Source organism: Acartia tonsa, chromosome 3, assembly GCF_053477335.1.
Source record: "Acartia tonsa isolate MP-2025a chromosome 3, ASM5347733v1, whole genome shotgun sequence".
NCBI classification, from domain to species: Eukaryota; Metazoa; Arthropoda; class Copepoda; order Calanoida; family Acartiidae; genus Acartia; species Acartia tonsa.
This window is the reverse complement of record NC_137262.1, coordinates 20,927,143-20,943,968: the sequence shown is the minus strand read 5'-3', so window position 1 is coordinate 20,943,968 and position 16,826 is coordinate 20,927,143. Positions and strand designations below refer to the sequence as shown.

Below are 16,826 nucleotides of genomic sequence, written 5' to 3'. Positions count from 1 at the left end.
GTAACTAATGTCGGGGTGCAAATATATAAATTGTCCCGTACAATATATAGCTCTCTATTATTATTGGTATCGCAGCTACTTACCAGAGTATGTATGTTCGTCTGACAATTAAAGAAACATTGATTTGTCTCTAAGCACACAATAAGTTTGAAATATATCCCTTTGCACACTTGTACTTAATACGTTTCCAGCAAAGAGATACTTCACTCAATAACTCAGTAAAAAGTATGCTGCTACTATCTTAAAATTGAATGAAATTTTAATTTAAATTACTAAAGATATTATTATCCTTTCTACTGCTGCGCTGCTTCATTATGCTTGTTATTGTTATATTGTATGTATAGAAAGGCACAAAAACCTTTCTTTTGTAATGGAAGTGTCAAATCAATTCTTTGATAAAAAACCTTACCATTATTTAATCATTTACTACTTTTTTAATGCTAATGGCTACGCCCCAAGGCTTTTGGGTAACCACCTCCTCATTTGATTTTAAATTCCAAGAGAATTATTTTGAATGTGTTAATTTATTTCTTGGAACTACATATGTTTTTGTACAATATGAAATTTTTTTATCATTTTATTATTCATATCCTGTTATACATAACAAGTTCTAAGGTATTTTCGTTTGTAGCTTAAGATTCCGATCGGGTTTTTCATTTCTGGGAAGCTTCTCATAGATTCCGGGGTGGTTTAGGCTAATTAATCTATATATTTAAGTTTTTCAATGGTTTAGGACCTTCTCTGCCCCTTCGAATACACAGCCTCTATATGCTGGAAGAGTGCCATAGCTATGTCCTCAAATGTTATTTCCCAAACTTTTTTTAAAATGACAATTCTATTAAATTAGATATTTGATATTTAAGATTGTACTGAGAAAATTTCGAGAGGACGATGATGAACAGTTTGCACAAGTTATGTTTAAGGTAATAAAAAAATCTAGTAAATTAAATGATTATACTATACATGCAAATTATTGTGTTAAAAATATATGCATCATCATGTAACTATTTGATACAAAAATCTGCATGCCAAGTTTGAAATAGGAAATTCTAACATGCCTAAATAATGATATGAGCTACTTGTTATAAACATGCGGACCACCCTAATAATTGAAAAGCTTCGCTTGTAAAAAGGGATTGGTGATCTAAAAGTAACAATGGTTGAGATTTACAGAGTCCCACTTCTTTTTAGATGTTATGTGGAACTGATCCTTTTCCAGAACTATTTCGAGCCAAAAAATATAAAATTCACGACAAATTTCTTAACAGACAAGACTTCAATTTTATCATGAGAAATCTTCCAATACCAGTAAGTTATTTTTTGTTTTTAGTAGGCAGCCTCTTTGTAACTAGATTTGTAGGAAGAGGGAAATAGACATAAATTTTAATTGAGAAAGAAAATATATAGGAAAGAAAAACACATTAGAGATGAGTTCGTACCCTGCACTGTACATTTTTATACCAATATCTTTAAATCCTTATACTAAAGTAACAGGATATTTGTCTGTCTGTGTGTCTGTACCGAAGGATCTCGCTAACCGCTGAACCGATCGGGTTCTCCTTAACAGGGTAGCTTCTCATAAGTCCCGGGAAGGTTTATAACTATTTTTTTGGGGGGTGGGACACCCCCAACCCCCCCAAAAATGAAAATTATCCCCCCCAAAAAAAATTTAATTTTTAAAAAATCTAAAATAAGAAATTTGGTTATCAAATTCGACTCCCCCTCCTCAAGTGCCCTTAGAGGCCTCTAGGGGCGTAGCCGCTAGTATAAAAATAAACTAACACAAAGTTTTGTTGGACTAATGAATGATTTTATTTTAAATTTTATCATCAACTTAATAATAATCTTTTTATGTAGGTAAGCGAATCTGACATAGAGGATATGTTTACTTTTGCTGACAAAGATAATGATGGCAAAATTAGTTATAAGGTAAAATAAAATTATTAAATCTATTAATAAAACTTCAATAATGTTTTGAATTCATTTCATACAAAAATTGTAATATGTGTAATAAAGTTATTATTGAATATTTGAATATGTTTGCATGGTGTTATAAAAGATTTTTAATAACTAGAGTTATATTTTTTTTATTTATGTATTATTTATTTGTGAATAAATTATACAAGGATGTCCAAGGGGGTGGGGGTGAGTATGGAAGCTTGGGATAGAACCTTTCAAAATGAAAAAAAAGATCACGTATTTTCAGGACAATTAATGATTTTATGAAACATTATTTGGGTTTTTAACCTACAAATATATTAAAGAGGGATGCGGAATGGGGTATGGTTACCTTTAATCACTTTCTTACTTAATATTATTTTATCACTTTTCATAACAATGTTTTGTTAAAAAGGAAAAGTATTATCCTTTAAGATAATAAATTGAATAACCGTTTAATTATTTGGTATTAAACACATAACCCATATTTAAACATATTACATAGTTTATGACCTAAATATTATTACATTGTTTCTATATAATACTTTTACCATGCATTAATTATGCCTGTGTTTGTGCAACCTTTTACTAGTGCTATATGCATTTAATATTCATATAAGACAAGCAATTTAAAAGGAAGAAAACATCAATAAAAGCTAAGCTCTAGCGAAGGACAACGTACAATAACTCTTGTAGATAGGCAGAACTTAATAAGCAGAACATTAATTTGTACATAAATTGCTCGTGTCAACGAAACTGGCATTATTTTTATGATTTTTTTATCATTTACGGAAATTGTGTATTATACCGTACATGATTTTTCTGTATGGCTCAGAACTAGCTCTATTCTAGCTAATATCAATCGGTAGGAAGCAATACTGCAAATAACATAACCCCCCTAGCCCCTCTCACCTTACTTAACATATTAATGGAATAATACACGGCAGCGATGTTGAAAAGAGACTATCCAAGGAAAAACACACAGCTCAATTTGTAGGAATATATTTCGATTAAATCACATCTAATCCTTGTCAACCTGCACAAAATTAACCATATTTCATATATTTATAGTAAAATCAGATATATATTTTGAAAAATATTAGGTTATTTTAAAGTAAAGAAACAACAAAATAATGAAAAAGTGCTCGAAAATACAAAGAAAAAGTTAAATGTATTATAATGAATATGGTTATCCCTTCTATTATTGTTTACTGTACACAGGTTTGTTTGAAACTGAGCAATTTGACCGCTGGTTTTGGTGTAAAGGGAAGGGGTAGAAGGGATGGGGGTTTAAAAGAATCAAAGTTCAAAAGAATGAAAGTTTTGTACTGTATAACTTTTGTTTTTTAAAAAAATTGCAATTAGCAAAACAGAAATACGTGAATGTGTTGAAAAGATTTTAATTTTACATGAAAGTGTATAAAAAATGTCATAAATTAAACAATAAAGTATTAAAATTTTTTTTTTAGTAATGATCAACAACAAAGCAACAAATGTAAATTTATATTTAGATAAAAAAACAAGTAAAATTACAATTTTTTATTTAATCCATTTCTTAGTGTGTCAAATTTATTGATGTATTCAGCTTCCCGAATTTTTCTGTAGTTTGATGAGTCCAGTTTGCATTTTTCTAAGACTGAAAGCTTCATGTTGGTCATGCTGTGTCCAGGTAGATTAAAATGTTTTCCTGTTGGGTATTTGTCATGATCTGTGCTTCTGACATAACCAAGGTGTTGGCCAAACCTAACTTTTAGTTTAGCTTGTGTTTCACCGATGTATTGAACAAAATTACATGCAGCTTTGTCACAGGAAATGCAGTAAACCACATTTTTACTTTCACAGGTAACACTCTCTTGTAGGTTGATGTAAATTTTCTTGTTATTTGAGCTAACAACTTTTTTACCTTCTTGAATATAGCTACAGGTATTACATCTTGGTTGTTGGCATTTTTTGAGGCCAGGTAAAGATCTCTGTTTTCTTGATGGTAATTTTGTCTTTACAAGGCGTGCTCTTAAGCTAGAAGATCTTGGCTGTCTGTAAGCAACCATGGGAGGGTGGGGAAAAATTTCTTGTAGGCGTTGGTCATTCAATGTCATAAATTTCCATGCATCCTTAAGTATTTTTGACAGTGGGGGCAATGATGGATGGTAGGATACAACAAATGGTATTCTGTTTTTCTTCTCTCTTATCACTTTCTGAAGGGCTTCACTCCTTTTTAGATTTAAGGCTTTTTGTATGCTTTTGTTGATCAGTTTCTCATCATAATTTCTCATCAGTAAAAATAGTTTGAGTTCATCTAGTCTTTTCATCAAAGTGTCTTCTTCTGAGCATATTCTAACTAGTCTGTGGCACAACGAATATGGGATATTATTTATTGTATGTTAACATATTAAAGTACAAATCTTACTTTGTTATTTAATGTTTAGGAATTTCGTATAATGATAAATCCGCCAAAGCCAAAAGAAGGACCCAAGCCAACAAAGAAAGATCTAGAAATAATGCTCCAGGTAAGCTTCCTTTAAAAGAAGGTTCCAGCAGTGGCGTGCATAAGTAGAGTGTGTATGTATGTGGGGAGGGGGTGACACGATTTAAGTCTGATTTCCCTTTTTTCACTCTCTTAAGGCTAACACTCTGTGCACGTTATGGTTCCAAGGCAACAAAAAAAATTTAACAAGAATTTTTTATAATTTCCATTTTATCAGAGCAATCTCCTATTTAAATAAATATAAATGCTAATTTCTCAAATGTTTCTATTACTAATAGTGACTAGTATACATATACTTTATCGTTCATGTTCTAAAAAAAGTGAATGTTATAATTTGTTGCATTTGAACTAGGGAGTGGATAATTAGTTTTGTATCAATAATTCAAAAGTTAACATTTGTCAACTTAAATGAGTTGGCCTTAAGGACAAGAACAGACATAGTAGATAAAAAAGACAAAGATTTAAAAGCACAATAAAATAAAAGATTAAATTTTTACTAACAAAATAGTTTAATACAATGGTAAGATTATGTTAGGTTAAGTAATGTTCATAAGAGCCCCGCAGGATTAGTAAAAGAAATAAGTTTTGAAATAAAAGCTTTCACGATATAATAAAAGATTTTTGGGAAACAGAGAATGGGTTATTTACTTAATTTAGTTTAAAGTTTAATATAAAAAATCCAAAATTCATGTTCCTTGGTGAGTGTTAATTGAACCATAAGCCAACAACCTTTATTATTACTATTATTAGATTTTATTATTTTCCAGCATATTCATGTTCAAACTTCAAGGGTGATGGAAAATAATAATATTAAGTATTATTCATAAAAACTTTATTTTTTTAATTACAAACTTTGAAAACCTTAGGCCTTTTAATATTATTTTTACATATTATACTTACACTTAATTTGAACTTTAGACGGTTTATTTAGAACAACTTCCTTTATGTTAAAAATGACTGCAAATAACAATACAAAAAAGTCAAAAGAAAAAATAATAAATCAAAAAGTACATAAATTTTTAATCATCCTATATATTGTACCCCCGTGTTTCCCCTACTGTTTTATTTCAGCATAAATTACCACATGAATATGAATTAAACATGAAATCTTGATTAAATCAAGTTACAAAGGTTTATATTTGACAGTGACAAAGAAATGAGTAAATGGAAAAGACAATTGTATTAATAAGAGTGGATCAATAATAAGTTTATATCAACCTGTTGCATAGCTTTAAAGAATATTAAAAGCTATTTTGGCAGGAGGCTGCAATCACGACTTTACTAATAGAAATATAATTTTTGGAGCTTTAAAATCCGTCAAACTTAAATGAACATTGCCTTGACATTGATGATGTTCTGGAAGTCTTGCAACTCCAATCATATAGTAACCAATAAAATTTACTTCATTTTCAACCTTGACATCATTTGAATTTTGTAGATAACTGAACTCTGGCAAAAATAAAATAAAAAAACATCTTGTTCGGAATTATAGTGTAAACAAGTATATGTTCCATGAAAATACAAATATTTTCACAATTTACTTAATTTCTCTATTCCTAACAATTTTGTAGTCTGGTTTTGAATAATAAAGTATAAATGCCTGTTATATAACAATCATTGGTTAAAAATCGGGCACGCTTCACGATCGATTTTAACAAAAAAAAAGCTTAGACATAAAGTAAGTAACAAATATGCATAAATAATTTCCAAATTTGCCATGGAGGATCACTTAAGCTTATTATTAATGCTATCTTTATTTAGATGTTCTTTCTTCCAAATAGGTATTCAATTTCCTCATGGGTTCAACTAGACTAATAAATATAACTTTCATTAATTGTATTTTAGTTTATATGTATTAGCTACTATAGACAAAAACTATTGAGTACATATTAAGAGTACAGGTATTATAGCTACTTAATTTAGTCTGCTTGCCTCACAGATTAAGTATGCTATCCTCAACAAATTTATATTTAATTAGGGTCTGTCTGTACGTCCGTCAGTCCATCTATCCTTAGCATAGAGTAACTTATAAGTTACTTAAACATACAAAGTTGAAACTGCTTGCTTATCACACACAAGCCGGCAAAATTAATACACGCACTTATATTCATCCATACTGGTAAACATGCATTAAGTATACTTATTTTTCAATTTACACCAAATTCTCAACTATCTTTAAATAATATTTTATTTATAACAACATTGATTACAGCAGTACATTCATTTTTTATATATTCTTTTCTAAACGTAGATATTCTGCAAATATATCCTTGTACTGATAGGTATATTCTAATTAGAAAATTGATAATTGTATAGATTTGTGTGGGTACTCATAATGCAGATACTATGCATCATTGTAGACTAGATGCTGTTCTATCATCCAATGTCATTCATTTGTCCCTCTGGTCGCGTTTGAGGGATATCATTATATATTTAAGAAGCAAAAGCATATACAATAAGCAGAAAAGTTCGGAATATTTCTAAAAATTGATCTTTGGGGAGTAGGCAAAATAAAAATTATTTAGTTACAGCAATATTTCAGTGTTAATTATGTCAAATTTTTAATATAAATACAACTCTCAAGCTGCTTAAATTTTGTAATGAAAAAAGCGAGAACATATATTTTAAAACCAAAAAAAAGTAAATAAAACGTTAAATAATCTAGCCAAAAGCGGGATAATTATATCCCGCCACCTCTAGTAAGATACTATCGACAAGCCAACACAGTTGGTCCAGAATAAATATGTTAGATATTGACGCATCATTTACTTGAGTCTCAAGGTATACTCTCACTATAACTCTCTTTCTTTTCCATAATCTATATCTTTTTTTTTTCATTCTCATGGTTGTTTAACTTCATTAACCTTCTGCTACTAAATATGTACTCTTACTTTCTGAAGCAAAGAGACATACAAATGTAGTTGTTTATGTAGGTACTGCACATGATTTACGTGTTTAATAACAAACCAAGCAATGCACGTAAAGAAGTATGTCAAAAAACATTTAATATGTGATAGGGAAAGTCGCCGGATTGACCATGCAAGCATACTTTTAAAAAAAGGGATTTTCGAAAGAAAAGATTAAAATTTAGAAGCAAGGATTTTCAAGAAAGGGATAAAAAGCAAAGGACTTGATAACCAATAATTGACGAAGATGCAATGGAATTACTATTGCCCAAATATCTATTTATTATTTTTTAAAGTAGAATTACTAAATTAAGTTTTTAAATTATCAAACATTTTCCTTAGATTTTAAATGGGTACATGTTAGACAAGGTTTTGTTTAGAGTAAATAAATAAAATTGTCTGGTAGAAAATTGAATAAATATTGTGTATGAAACCTGTCACTTTTTTTCATCCAATTATTCTCTGGATTTTCTGCCTTATTTCTATTTTTAACTTTTAAACAACGCCAATATATATAACATTTATTATAATATTTCTGTAATTACATTTTTAACTTAATTAAAGGTTTCTGTGGACAATTGTTGGAATAAACATAAGATCATAAAAAATTTGATGTAAAACAATTTTTTAAAAAAGATTTGCCATTGACGACAATTAGACATTGTCATTTTTTACAAGGCAAAATACAAGTAAAATCCATTAATTTCACACATACCCATCATAATAAGTATTGTATGTCAATTTAATGGATAATGAATCACGAACTAATACTATCCGACACTAAATAAACAATATTCAATGATTGTCTTACAAAAAAAATGAAAATAAAAATGAGATAATATTCATTTAGTTTTCTTAAATGGTTGATTCAAATTATATTATTTTTTTTGGAAAGTTTTACTTGTCTATACTTAAAGTAGAAAAAATATTCCACAAGTAAGACTCGTCAAGTGAAATGTCTGATGGTCGTCGGTTAATAAAGTTTTAACGAGCTTAAACATTCCCATGACCCTAATATCTAAACACAATTAAAAGAAGAAAAAAATATTAATAAAAATAAAACAATAGTTAAAATATATGACAAGACAATTGTTTTGCCTTATATACAATTTGATTTAAATATTCCTTTACACGGATATTCTATGAACTGAAGGACATAAATAAGAACAAGATTAGCTGCATTGATAAAAGTGTAATATTTTATGTTGTAGGATACTGCCCCACCCCCTCCACCCCAAGCACAAATAATTCTGAAACCCGAACCCTTGACCGTCTTGCCAACTAAAGAAGAATATATAAATGGATCTTGTGACGTCATGGTTGGTAAAACTATTTCTGATATGTCAAAGGTAATTGGATAGATACTGGGACCTACACACTAAAAGCCAAATAAGTACTTCCCGATTACAGAAAAATAGTTAGAAAAAAAAGAAAAATGTGCGTAGAGTCTTCCAAAACTGATTCATTGTATAACAAAAGATTTGAAATTAAAGCAAATGCACATTGCATACATACTTATCAACAAAATTATTATCTTACAGACTATGATGACTGACCAGGACGGGATGAACGGAAAGCCTAAATCAGTGACTGTTTGTATACCACAGGCAAATCATAATGGATTCCACTCTGCTACCAATCTTTGAGTATTGTCTTCAAGTCAGGGAAAACAATTATGTTAAATTTGCAACTTGATAGACAAATATTTAAGTTTTGTTCATAGGTACAATATATTTGAAAGAAACTGAAATGTAAAAATAAAAAGAATAATCTGTAAACATGGTTTCAACTTTATCTACTTAAATATTTGTATCCAGTTTTACTATTTGTTTTAGAAATTTATGCCTGTTCTTAAAAGAAACTTCCATTAAATTGAAAGTGTATGTTTTTTTTTAAATACAAGAAAGTAATTATCTCCAAGGGAAATGAGTTTACAACTTTTTTTTGCAAAGAAAGACAAAATTTAATATAACATACAAAAATAATTCATAGAATTAATTCTAAGATGCCAAAATGCTGAAATTTATGTGAAAGTCAGGCACTTTTTACGTTTTACAAACATGAAACATTTTTGAAAAAAAAACATACTCAAACTTACATTTAGACAGTATTTATTATAGTTAAATAATATTTGTATTGCCAAGATTTTAAAAATATGCCTTTGTCCACTTTGCATTTTATTGTAGAAAGGAGATTATATAACTGTTGATATTTTTGAGTTTGATAACTTTCAAAACACTTTTTTTCACAATAATTTCTATTTCTAACCATGTCAAAAGTATCACAGATAATAAACAATCACAATCGTAGGTAAGTTACTAAATGTGACAATGATCAAATTATATGTTTGTTTTCTGTTAGTAATTTCTTAAATTCAAATATAAACAAGATGCAGTTATTTAGTGGTATTAAATTGATATAGCGACAGATGGTTTAACGAAAGTATCCGTATTAAAGAGTATTTACAAGAAGTTATTCGAAATATCACATTAAATAATCTCTTTGAAAGAGCAATGGAATAATGTAGCTTTGTTGCCTTTAACTTATATGCCTTTATTCTAGATATAGTATTTTTATAATTATCACTTTGTTAATATGTTCTAAATACATCCTAATTAACCTATTTTGTTTTATTTAGTAACGTTACTGATCTATAATTTATCAGGACGTTTGTCATTCAAAACTTTGTTTAATTTACAGTAAATGATGTCGATCATAATGACTGATGAAGTTAAGAAACTTTAAGGTTCAATATCATTTACATATTCTAGCTTGAAAATATTGGAGGTAACTTCTCGCCCTCCCTAGATTATAAAGAAAACAAGGATGACAACATCTATAAAAGCGAAGCACTGAAACGGTAGGACAAACGGACAATAACACTTGTATAGTGTCAGAACTATATTATTTAGAATATGAATGTATAAGAGTCGAAGCAAAATTGTAATTAAATTTGATGAAAAATTGCTTGATACAGCATAAAGTTTATGGACATACTTACATTTTTAGGACTTATTATAGAGTTGCTTCGTTTATAACATTGTTGTTAAAAAAGTAAAAAAATTAACATGTTTAAAATGGACGTACGGACATTCTGGAAATGGTTATAGAGTTGCTACGCTTTCTAAATCGTAACTAGCTACTAAAGGAATCACCATGCAATGTTTGAAAACGATAGGACAAACATAGACATGCCTAAATTAACGAAACGGACGGACGGACCGACCCTAATTATAGAAAAGCTTCGCTTAAAAAAACAATGTTTATACAATTATGATGTGATAGTTTGAGCGAGACGATAGTTACTAAGCGTTTATGTTTTTTAAAGATAAAGGGCTGGTAGCTTACAGGATTGAAAGTTGTATTCTACTTTTTATGAAACTAGCGGCTTCGCTCCTAGCCTCTAGAGGCTTTGCCCAATGAGGTAGTTAAAAAAAAAATCGGGTGTGCGAACCATAATCCACCCCTAATTTTTTTGAGGGGGGAGAAATTTCATTTTTGGGGGGTTGGGGGTTTCCCACCCCTCAAGAAAATAGCTTAAAACCACCACAGAACCAATAGGTATATACCTTGAAGAGTAGAATCCGATCGGTTCAGCGGTTACAGAGATCTTAAGCTTCAGACAGACGGACAGACAGACATCAAGCTACTTTGTATTATTGATATTAAGATTGAATTAAAAACATATTTTAACCTTTAATTAAATAAACCATATACGAAATTTTGACCCTATCGTCTCCAACCGGTTAAAAAGGGTTGAAGTTGTGTTGAAATAATAATTGTTTACTATTTATTTTATATATTTTTGTTCGTTTTATACATTTATTAAATATACATTTTATAGATTATTATTTTAGAACGTAAGTAAAAATGTATCTATTTTTAAGCTTCTATTTCAAGATTTTTTAGTGAGTTGGCTTTGTTTATGATTGTAAATCAGCTGTTTTCAAGAGTACGGAGTGTACAGAATTTGTCATGGTTGCGTGAATCTAACCCCATTTTTTCTTTAATTTTATCCCCTCATATTTGAACTATCCAAAACAATGTTTATCCTTCGAGGTTTCATTCACATTTTACTATAATTCTTGTATAATAATGACCCATTGTCCTTAGTAACCTACTTAATCCTAAACTTCATTCCTAGGTGTGCCTTTGTTTCCGTAAAAACCAAAATCTGCGATGTGATTAATATTCATATATAAAAATGAAAAGTTGTGAGTTTGAACTGTAATAGATTTTGGGACGCATTTTAAATCTTCATTTTTTGTCGCCAATTAACCATTTAATTTAAACTAATACAAAAAAAATATTTCAAAATGTCAAATCAAATACCCTAAAATGCATACTTAGAAACAAACTTAATTTTAAAAATTATGTTTTTTTTGTCAGGAATAGGTTTTTGTTGTTTATTGAAAACACTTGCGTAATTATAATAATAATACTACTACAACTGATGAATTGTTTATTCTCATCCGCAAGAAGTAAAATTTTTCGAATTTACGTAAATTGTCAGAAGCGTAAATAATTACTTTTTTCTCTCTTATCGAAAGCCATCATAACTGCAACTTACTACTATTTCATCATTTAACAGTTTATATATTTTTTTATTATCCTATTTGATGAGAATATTTCTTTATAAATATGAAACTTTTGAGGAAGTGGTTAAACACTATATATATTTTTTCGAGGGGGGGGGGGGGGGTTCAAGGTCCTCCCAGTCTCTTTTTACTTATAGGTTACGATTTCCTTACTATATAATCCTTTGATTATATAGTAATTTAGTACATCTATAAAACACTTTCAGTTAAAATTTTATAAACAGTTATTAAACAAGCATATTAATTTAAAGTATAAAGGTTATAAAGTTATCATTTTTAAAATAGTGTATAAATTGTGATTGGAAGTTTAGTGAATAATAATTTCTGTGTTGAATTGAAAGCTTACAAGTAAGTTTTACATTATATTTAATTATAACAATGAAGCTTCTCTGAAATTGCGAATACCCTCTGTACGCGTTAGAAATGTTTTTTTGTCCTACGACAAACGCAGGAGTCCCAAACGTCGGAGTGGACACTTAACCTAACCTTACCTATTTTAGACCATCTTATAGGTTTTTTAAATGCCTAACCTATGCGGGGGGCTTATTTGTTCATTCATATCTTAACCTAACCTAATCTGTATAGAAATATTTAATAAAATTAATGTTTTAACACTCCTGCGTTTGTCCACTCCGACGTTTGGGACTCCTGCGTTTGTCCTGGAACCATTTTTTTACGGAGGTATTTTTATTTGGTTATGATAGGCGGCTTATCTATGTCGTTAAGATTTCTCTGATATATATATCACATTATCCTTTTAAACTTCACACGGAGAGAGACTTTCAATACAGTGATTTATTTTTTTAAAATTGCCATACTCAGTGAATTAAATAATAAAGAGGAGCTGCCATAAGACAACGTGTCAAGTCAAAATGTGCTAAAGAGTGGAGATTGAACTGGCTATAACTACTTTAGTCCAAACACTAAGATAAAATGATAAAGATATTAAAAATTACATTTTTTCCCAAGATTCATGTAGTTAATTAACATCTCCTCTGTAAGTCACTTGTCACATGTCCAAACGTCTGCGCTGGTGTTCTTGGTGTTTTCTATTCGAATGAAGCTTAAGATATAATTTGCTAAGGGGATAGATACACCCCATTTCTGCATGCCTCTGACTTTAAGATATTCATTCTATGTGCAATTAGTATTAAAAATCAATCAACATATTTTTTTGCAAGAATTCTGCAAATATATATCATTTGTAATTCCAACATGATATTATTTACAAGGATGGCAACATACATAAAAGTGAAGCTTAACAAATTAGACAACTTAGCATCAACTAATCTATAATACTAAGTAGAATGATGTCTCTCCGTCTGTCTGTCAGTCCGTCCCTTAAGATCTCTTAAGATCTCTTAAGATCTGAACCGATTAGATTCTACTCTTCAGGGAAAATACCTACTGTTCCTGTGTTGGTTTTAGGCTATTTTCTTGAGGGGTTGGACACCCAGAACCCCCCAAAAAACAAAAAAATACTCCCCCCATTTTTCCCCCGAAAATTTCGAATTTGATACTTTTTTTAATTACCTCTTGGGGCACGGTCCCTAGAGGCTATGGGCGAATCCGCCATTATATACATAGAGTAACAACGCATGTAAGATAAACATTATTTTGAAGTCTGAATGAGAAAATATATAAACTCTAAAATGCTTAAATAAAGCCTTAAATAAATAAGGATTGGAAATATTACATTTTAACCCTTAACAGTCGGGCCCCTTGCCGCACTTTAATCGGTCGGGGGGGGGGGGCGGGGGGGCGTTCAATGCCCCCCCCCCTATTTTCTCAGTTCCTATTAGAGCTAGAGATCTTAAAAATTTTGTGCAAGTTTCCTGTTTGATAATAAATTTCCGACCTTAAGTAAGTCAAAGTAAATTTTCGCTTCTTTTACCCTTTTATTTAACAACCTTTGTTTTCAGGTCATATTTTACTTTAAAATGTAATTTTCATATTTTTGAAGCTAGAAGAAATTTTTTTTGCAGAAAATGTTTATCTTTATGTAAATTTTATAATATAAATATCAAATATAAATTTCAGCGGCCGCAGCTGTAATTGGCAGCTACCAGCCGCCATAGACGGCGGTCGGTGGGAAAACGGCGGCGAATCTTTATAAAATTTATGTTATGTACACATGTAAGAAAAGCTTAAGTTTAAAATTTGAAGTCTCTAAGTCAAAAATTGTGGCCACAGGAGCCATTTTAAAGATTTCGGGAGACCTGAAGGATCAGGACCTGCAGGATCATACCTGGAACCTGAAATTGACTTGAACGCCTGTATTTGATATGAGGAAGTACTACTAGAGGATTTTTTAGTAATTTGGTAAGATAAAATGCTTTGTTTAAGTCAAAACATATTTTTGCTTTTTACCTGGATGACCCTGCTGTTTGCTGGCATCCTGTGCCCGCCAGGATGGAGATTTTCAAAAAATTTCAAATCTCAGTTATGTGTCATACCCATACTTAAAAAGCCACACAGTTTGGGCTGTTTATTTTTCATACACAGAAAAAGAGATAGAATAAACCGGAGGAGGGGGAGGGGGGCGTTCAACGCCCTCCCCCCCTAACCGTTAAGGGTTAAGATACGCTTACACATTATTGGAAAATAAGATACATATTTGTTGAATGAATTATCTAATTCCAAAAAGGAAAGCAAATATTAGTCATGAAAATATCTAATAGTCCGAGGATATAACTGGGTAATATCCTTAGTATCAATGTTTCCTTGTGTTTGGAGAAAATGCAAGGCATATAAAGAATGTGAGCTAGTATTTGTTAGGCATATTTTAATTATTTCTGCAATTACCTTGATTTGTTATGGCCTCTAAGGCTGCCAGGATTAATAATTTCAAGAAAAGACCGCTTTCCGCAGATAATGAAAAGTAAAATCATGAGGGGCTGAAGGCACATGCTAACAGTACAAATTTTATTTTGTATTCGTAAAAATTGTCTGTATATGCTATACATTATTTTTCAGTATGGCTGAGAACCGGTTCTAATCCAGAAGATATTAATCGGTTTCGAATCTATACTGTAAAAAGTTATAGATACATATATTTATGGTGAAAATAAACCTATTACGTACAAATGAAGACTTATTAACCCTTAACAGTCATACTCTTACCGCACCTTTACCTTTCTTAGAGCTATTGGGTTAATTTTTTTGTACAAGTCCCCTGTTTGATAAATTTCAGACTTCCTTCACCCTTTTATTTAACAACTTTTGTTTATAGGTCCTTTTTACTTAAAAATTTCAAACGGCTGTAATTTTCTTATTTTTGAAGCTAGAAAAGTAATTTTTACAGAAAATGTTTATCTTTATGTAAAGGGGTAGTTTAACGAATTGCGTTTGAACTTAATGAACCGCGTATTTTTTCCTAGTTAATGGGTTAAACTACATTTTTATGGCATATATTTGAAAGAATTTCAATTTATACCACGTAGTTTTTAAAATATCAAGACTTGAAAATCGTCTTTTTAAATTGCATATATCACAAAAAGACAATTTTCAAGTCTTGATATTTTCAAAACTATGTGGTAGAAAATTTGAAAAATATATGCCATATAAACATAGTTTAACCCATTAACTAGCAAAAAATATGCAGTTCACTAAATTATGTTCAGATGCATTTCGTAAAACTACCCCTTTGATATAAGAAATTCAAAACATAAATGTAGGCGGCCAAAGCTTTGCTTGACAGCTGCCAGCCGTCGCAGTCGGCGGGAAAAATTTTAGCATGTTATGTAAACATGTAAGAAAAGCTTAAGTTCAAATTTGATGTCTCAAAGTAAAAAATTGCGGTCACAGGAGCCTTAGAAAGGTTTGGAGACCTGGAGGATTAGGGCCAGCAGGGTTATACCTGGAACCTGAAATTGACTTGAACACCTATATTTTATATAATGATTTACTACTACTGGATATTTAAGTATTTTTGTGAGAAAATGCTTTGTTTTAGTCAAAAAGTATTTTTGCTCTTTACCTGTATTAAAATGCCAGGTTTGCTGGCATCCTGTGCCTGCCAGGATGTAGATATTCAAAAAATTCTAACTCTCAGTTATGTGTTATACCCATATTTAAAAAGTTACTCAATTACAGCCCTCTATCTTTCACACACCGAAAATAAGATCGAAAAAAAACGTAGGGGGGGGGGGGGATGGTTGAAGGTTAACGTTGTGATCTCCTAAACAATTTATCTAGTGCATCTAGGAACACCCTGAAAAGATAAATATTCATATCTGTTTTACTACAATCTTATTTTATTAATCTTGTCTCCCCTAATGAAATCTTTTGAATCGTATGTATTGCATCACTAAAATAATACGAATGAAGAACAAATATATAAACACGCCCTTTTCTTTTTTTTATGTTGAGTCAATGTTTTTATGTTGATAAAGTAAAATTCTAAAATGAGTTTTAATCCATTTTTCTGCATGCAATTTGAAACCATTTATAATACTGTTTGATTTGGTATCATATTTAAATAATTACACAAAAGTCTTTTTTTAATGGGGTTAGATAATTAGAGTCCTGCAGCTAAATTACCAATGCTTGATGCTAAGGTTAGGCTACGGTTACAGTCACGTAGCTTAGAGCCACGATACAGTTTTCGCTCTCAGCCAACAACTTGTATACGGCTTCAAAGTTCTGATTTTTGTCTTCTGTAAATAAATGCTTATTGTAATAGAAGAGCCGCTACTCTATAACTAATGAACGTAGACCAACGTTAATTTAAAAAAAACAGTCATAACGCGCAAAGATACAATGAAATGTAAATAAAAACAGCAAAATACAAGTACATTGTATTTCATGATTATACAGTACATTTGCTTTATTTCACAGTTATTAATGCAACATGTATATTTCAAACATAAACAGTAGTTTCATTTCCAAGATAAGAGA

At 30.4% G+C, this 16,826-nt stretch overlaps 2 protein-coding genes across 3 annotated transcripts in view; both read left to right on the top strand.

Annotated features, from left to right (window-relative positions):
• Positions 1 to 9,952, top strand: part of LOC145315147 (uncharacterized) — a 30,297-nt gene extending 20,345 nt beyond the window's left edge. Inside the window, exons 5-10 of the mRNA XM_080155192.1 lie at positions 864 to 923; positions 1,192 to 1,308; positions 1,858 to 1,929; positions 4,365 to 4,445; positions 8,541 to 8,678; positions 8,871 to 9,952. Of these exons, the coding sequence (XP_080011318.1) occupies positions 864 to 923; positions 1,192 to 1,308; positions 1,858 to 1,929; positions 4,365 to 4,445; positions 8,541 to 8,678; positions 8,871 to 8,975 (573 nt within the window). The 3' untranslated portion in view covers positions 8,976 to 9,952. The remainder of the gene's footprint in view (positions 1 to 863; positions 924 to 1,191; positions 1,309 to 1,857; positions 1,930 to 4,364; positions 4,446 to 8,540; positions 8,679 to 8,870) is intronic.
• A 2,094-nt stretch (positions 9,953 to 12,046) lies between these two features.
• The window catches only part of LOC145313612 (latrophilin Cirl-like), a 195,999-nt gene continuing 191,219 nt past the window's right edge, over positions 12,047 to 16,826 (top strand). The window contains exon 1 of one of the 2 annotated variants that reach the window (XM_080153087.1): positions 12,047 to 12,275. The gene's annotated coding sequence lies outside the window, so the exon portion shown is untranslated. The remainder of the gene's footprint in view (positions 12,276 to 16,826) is intronic. The other variant, XM_080153085.1, reaches the window with a different exon arrangement.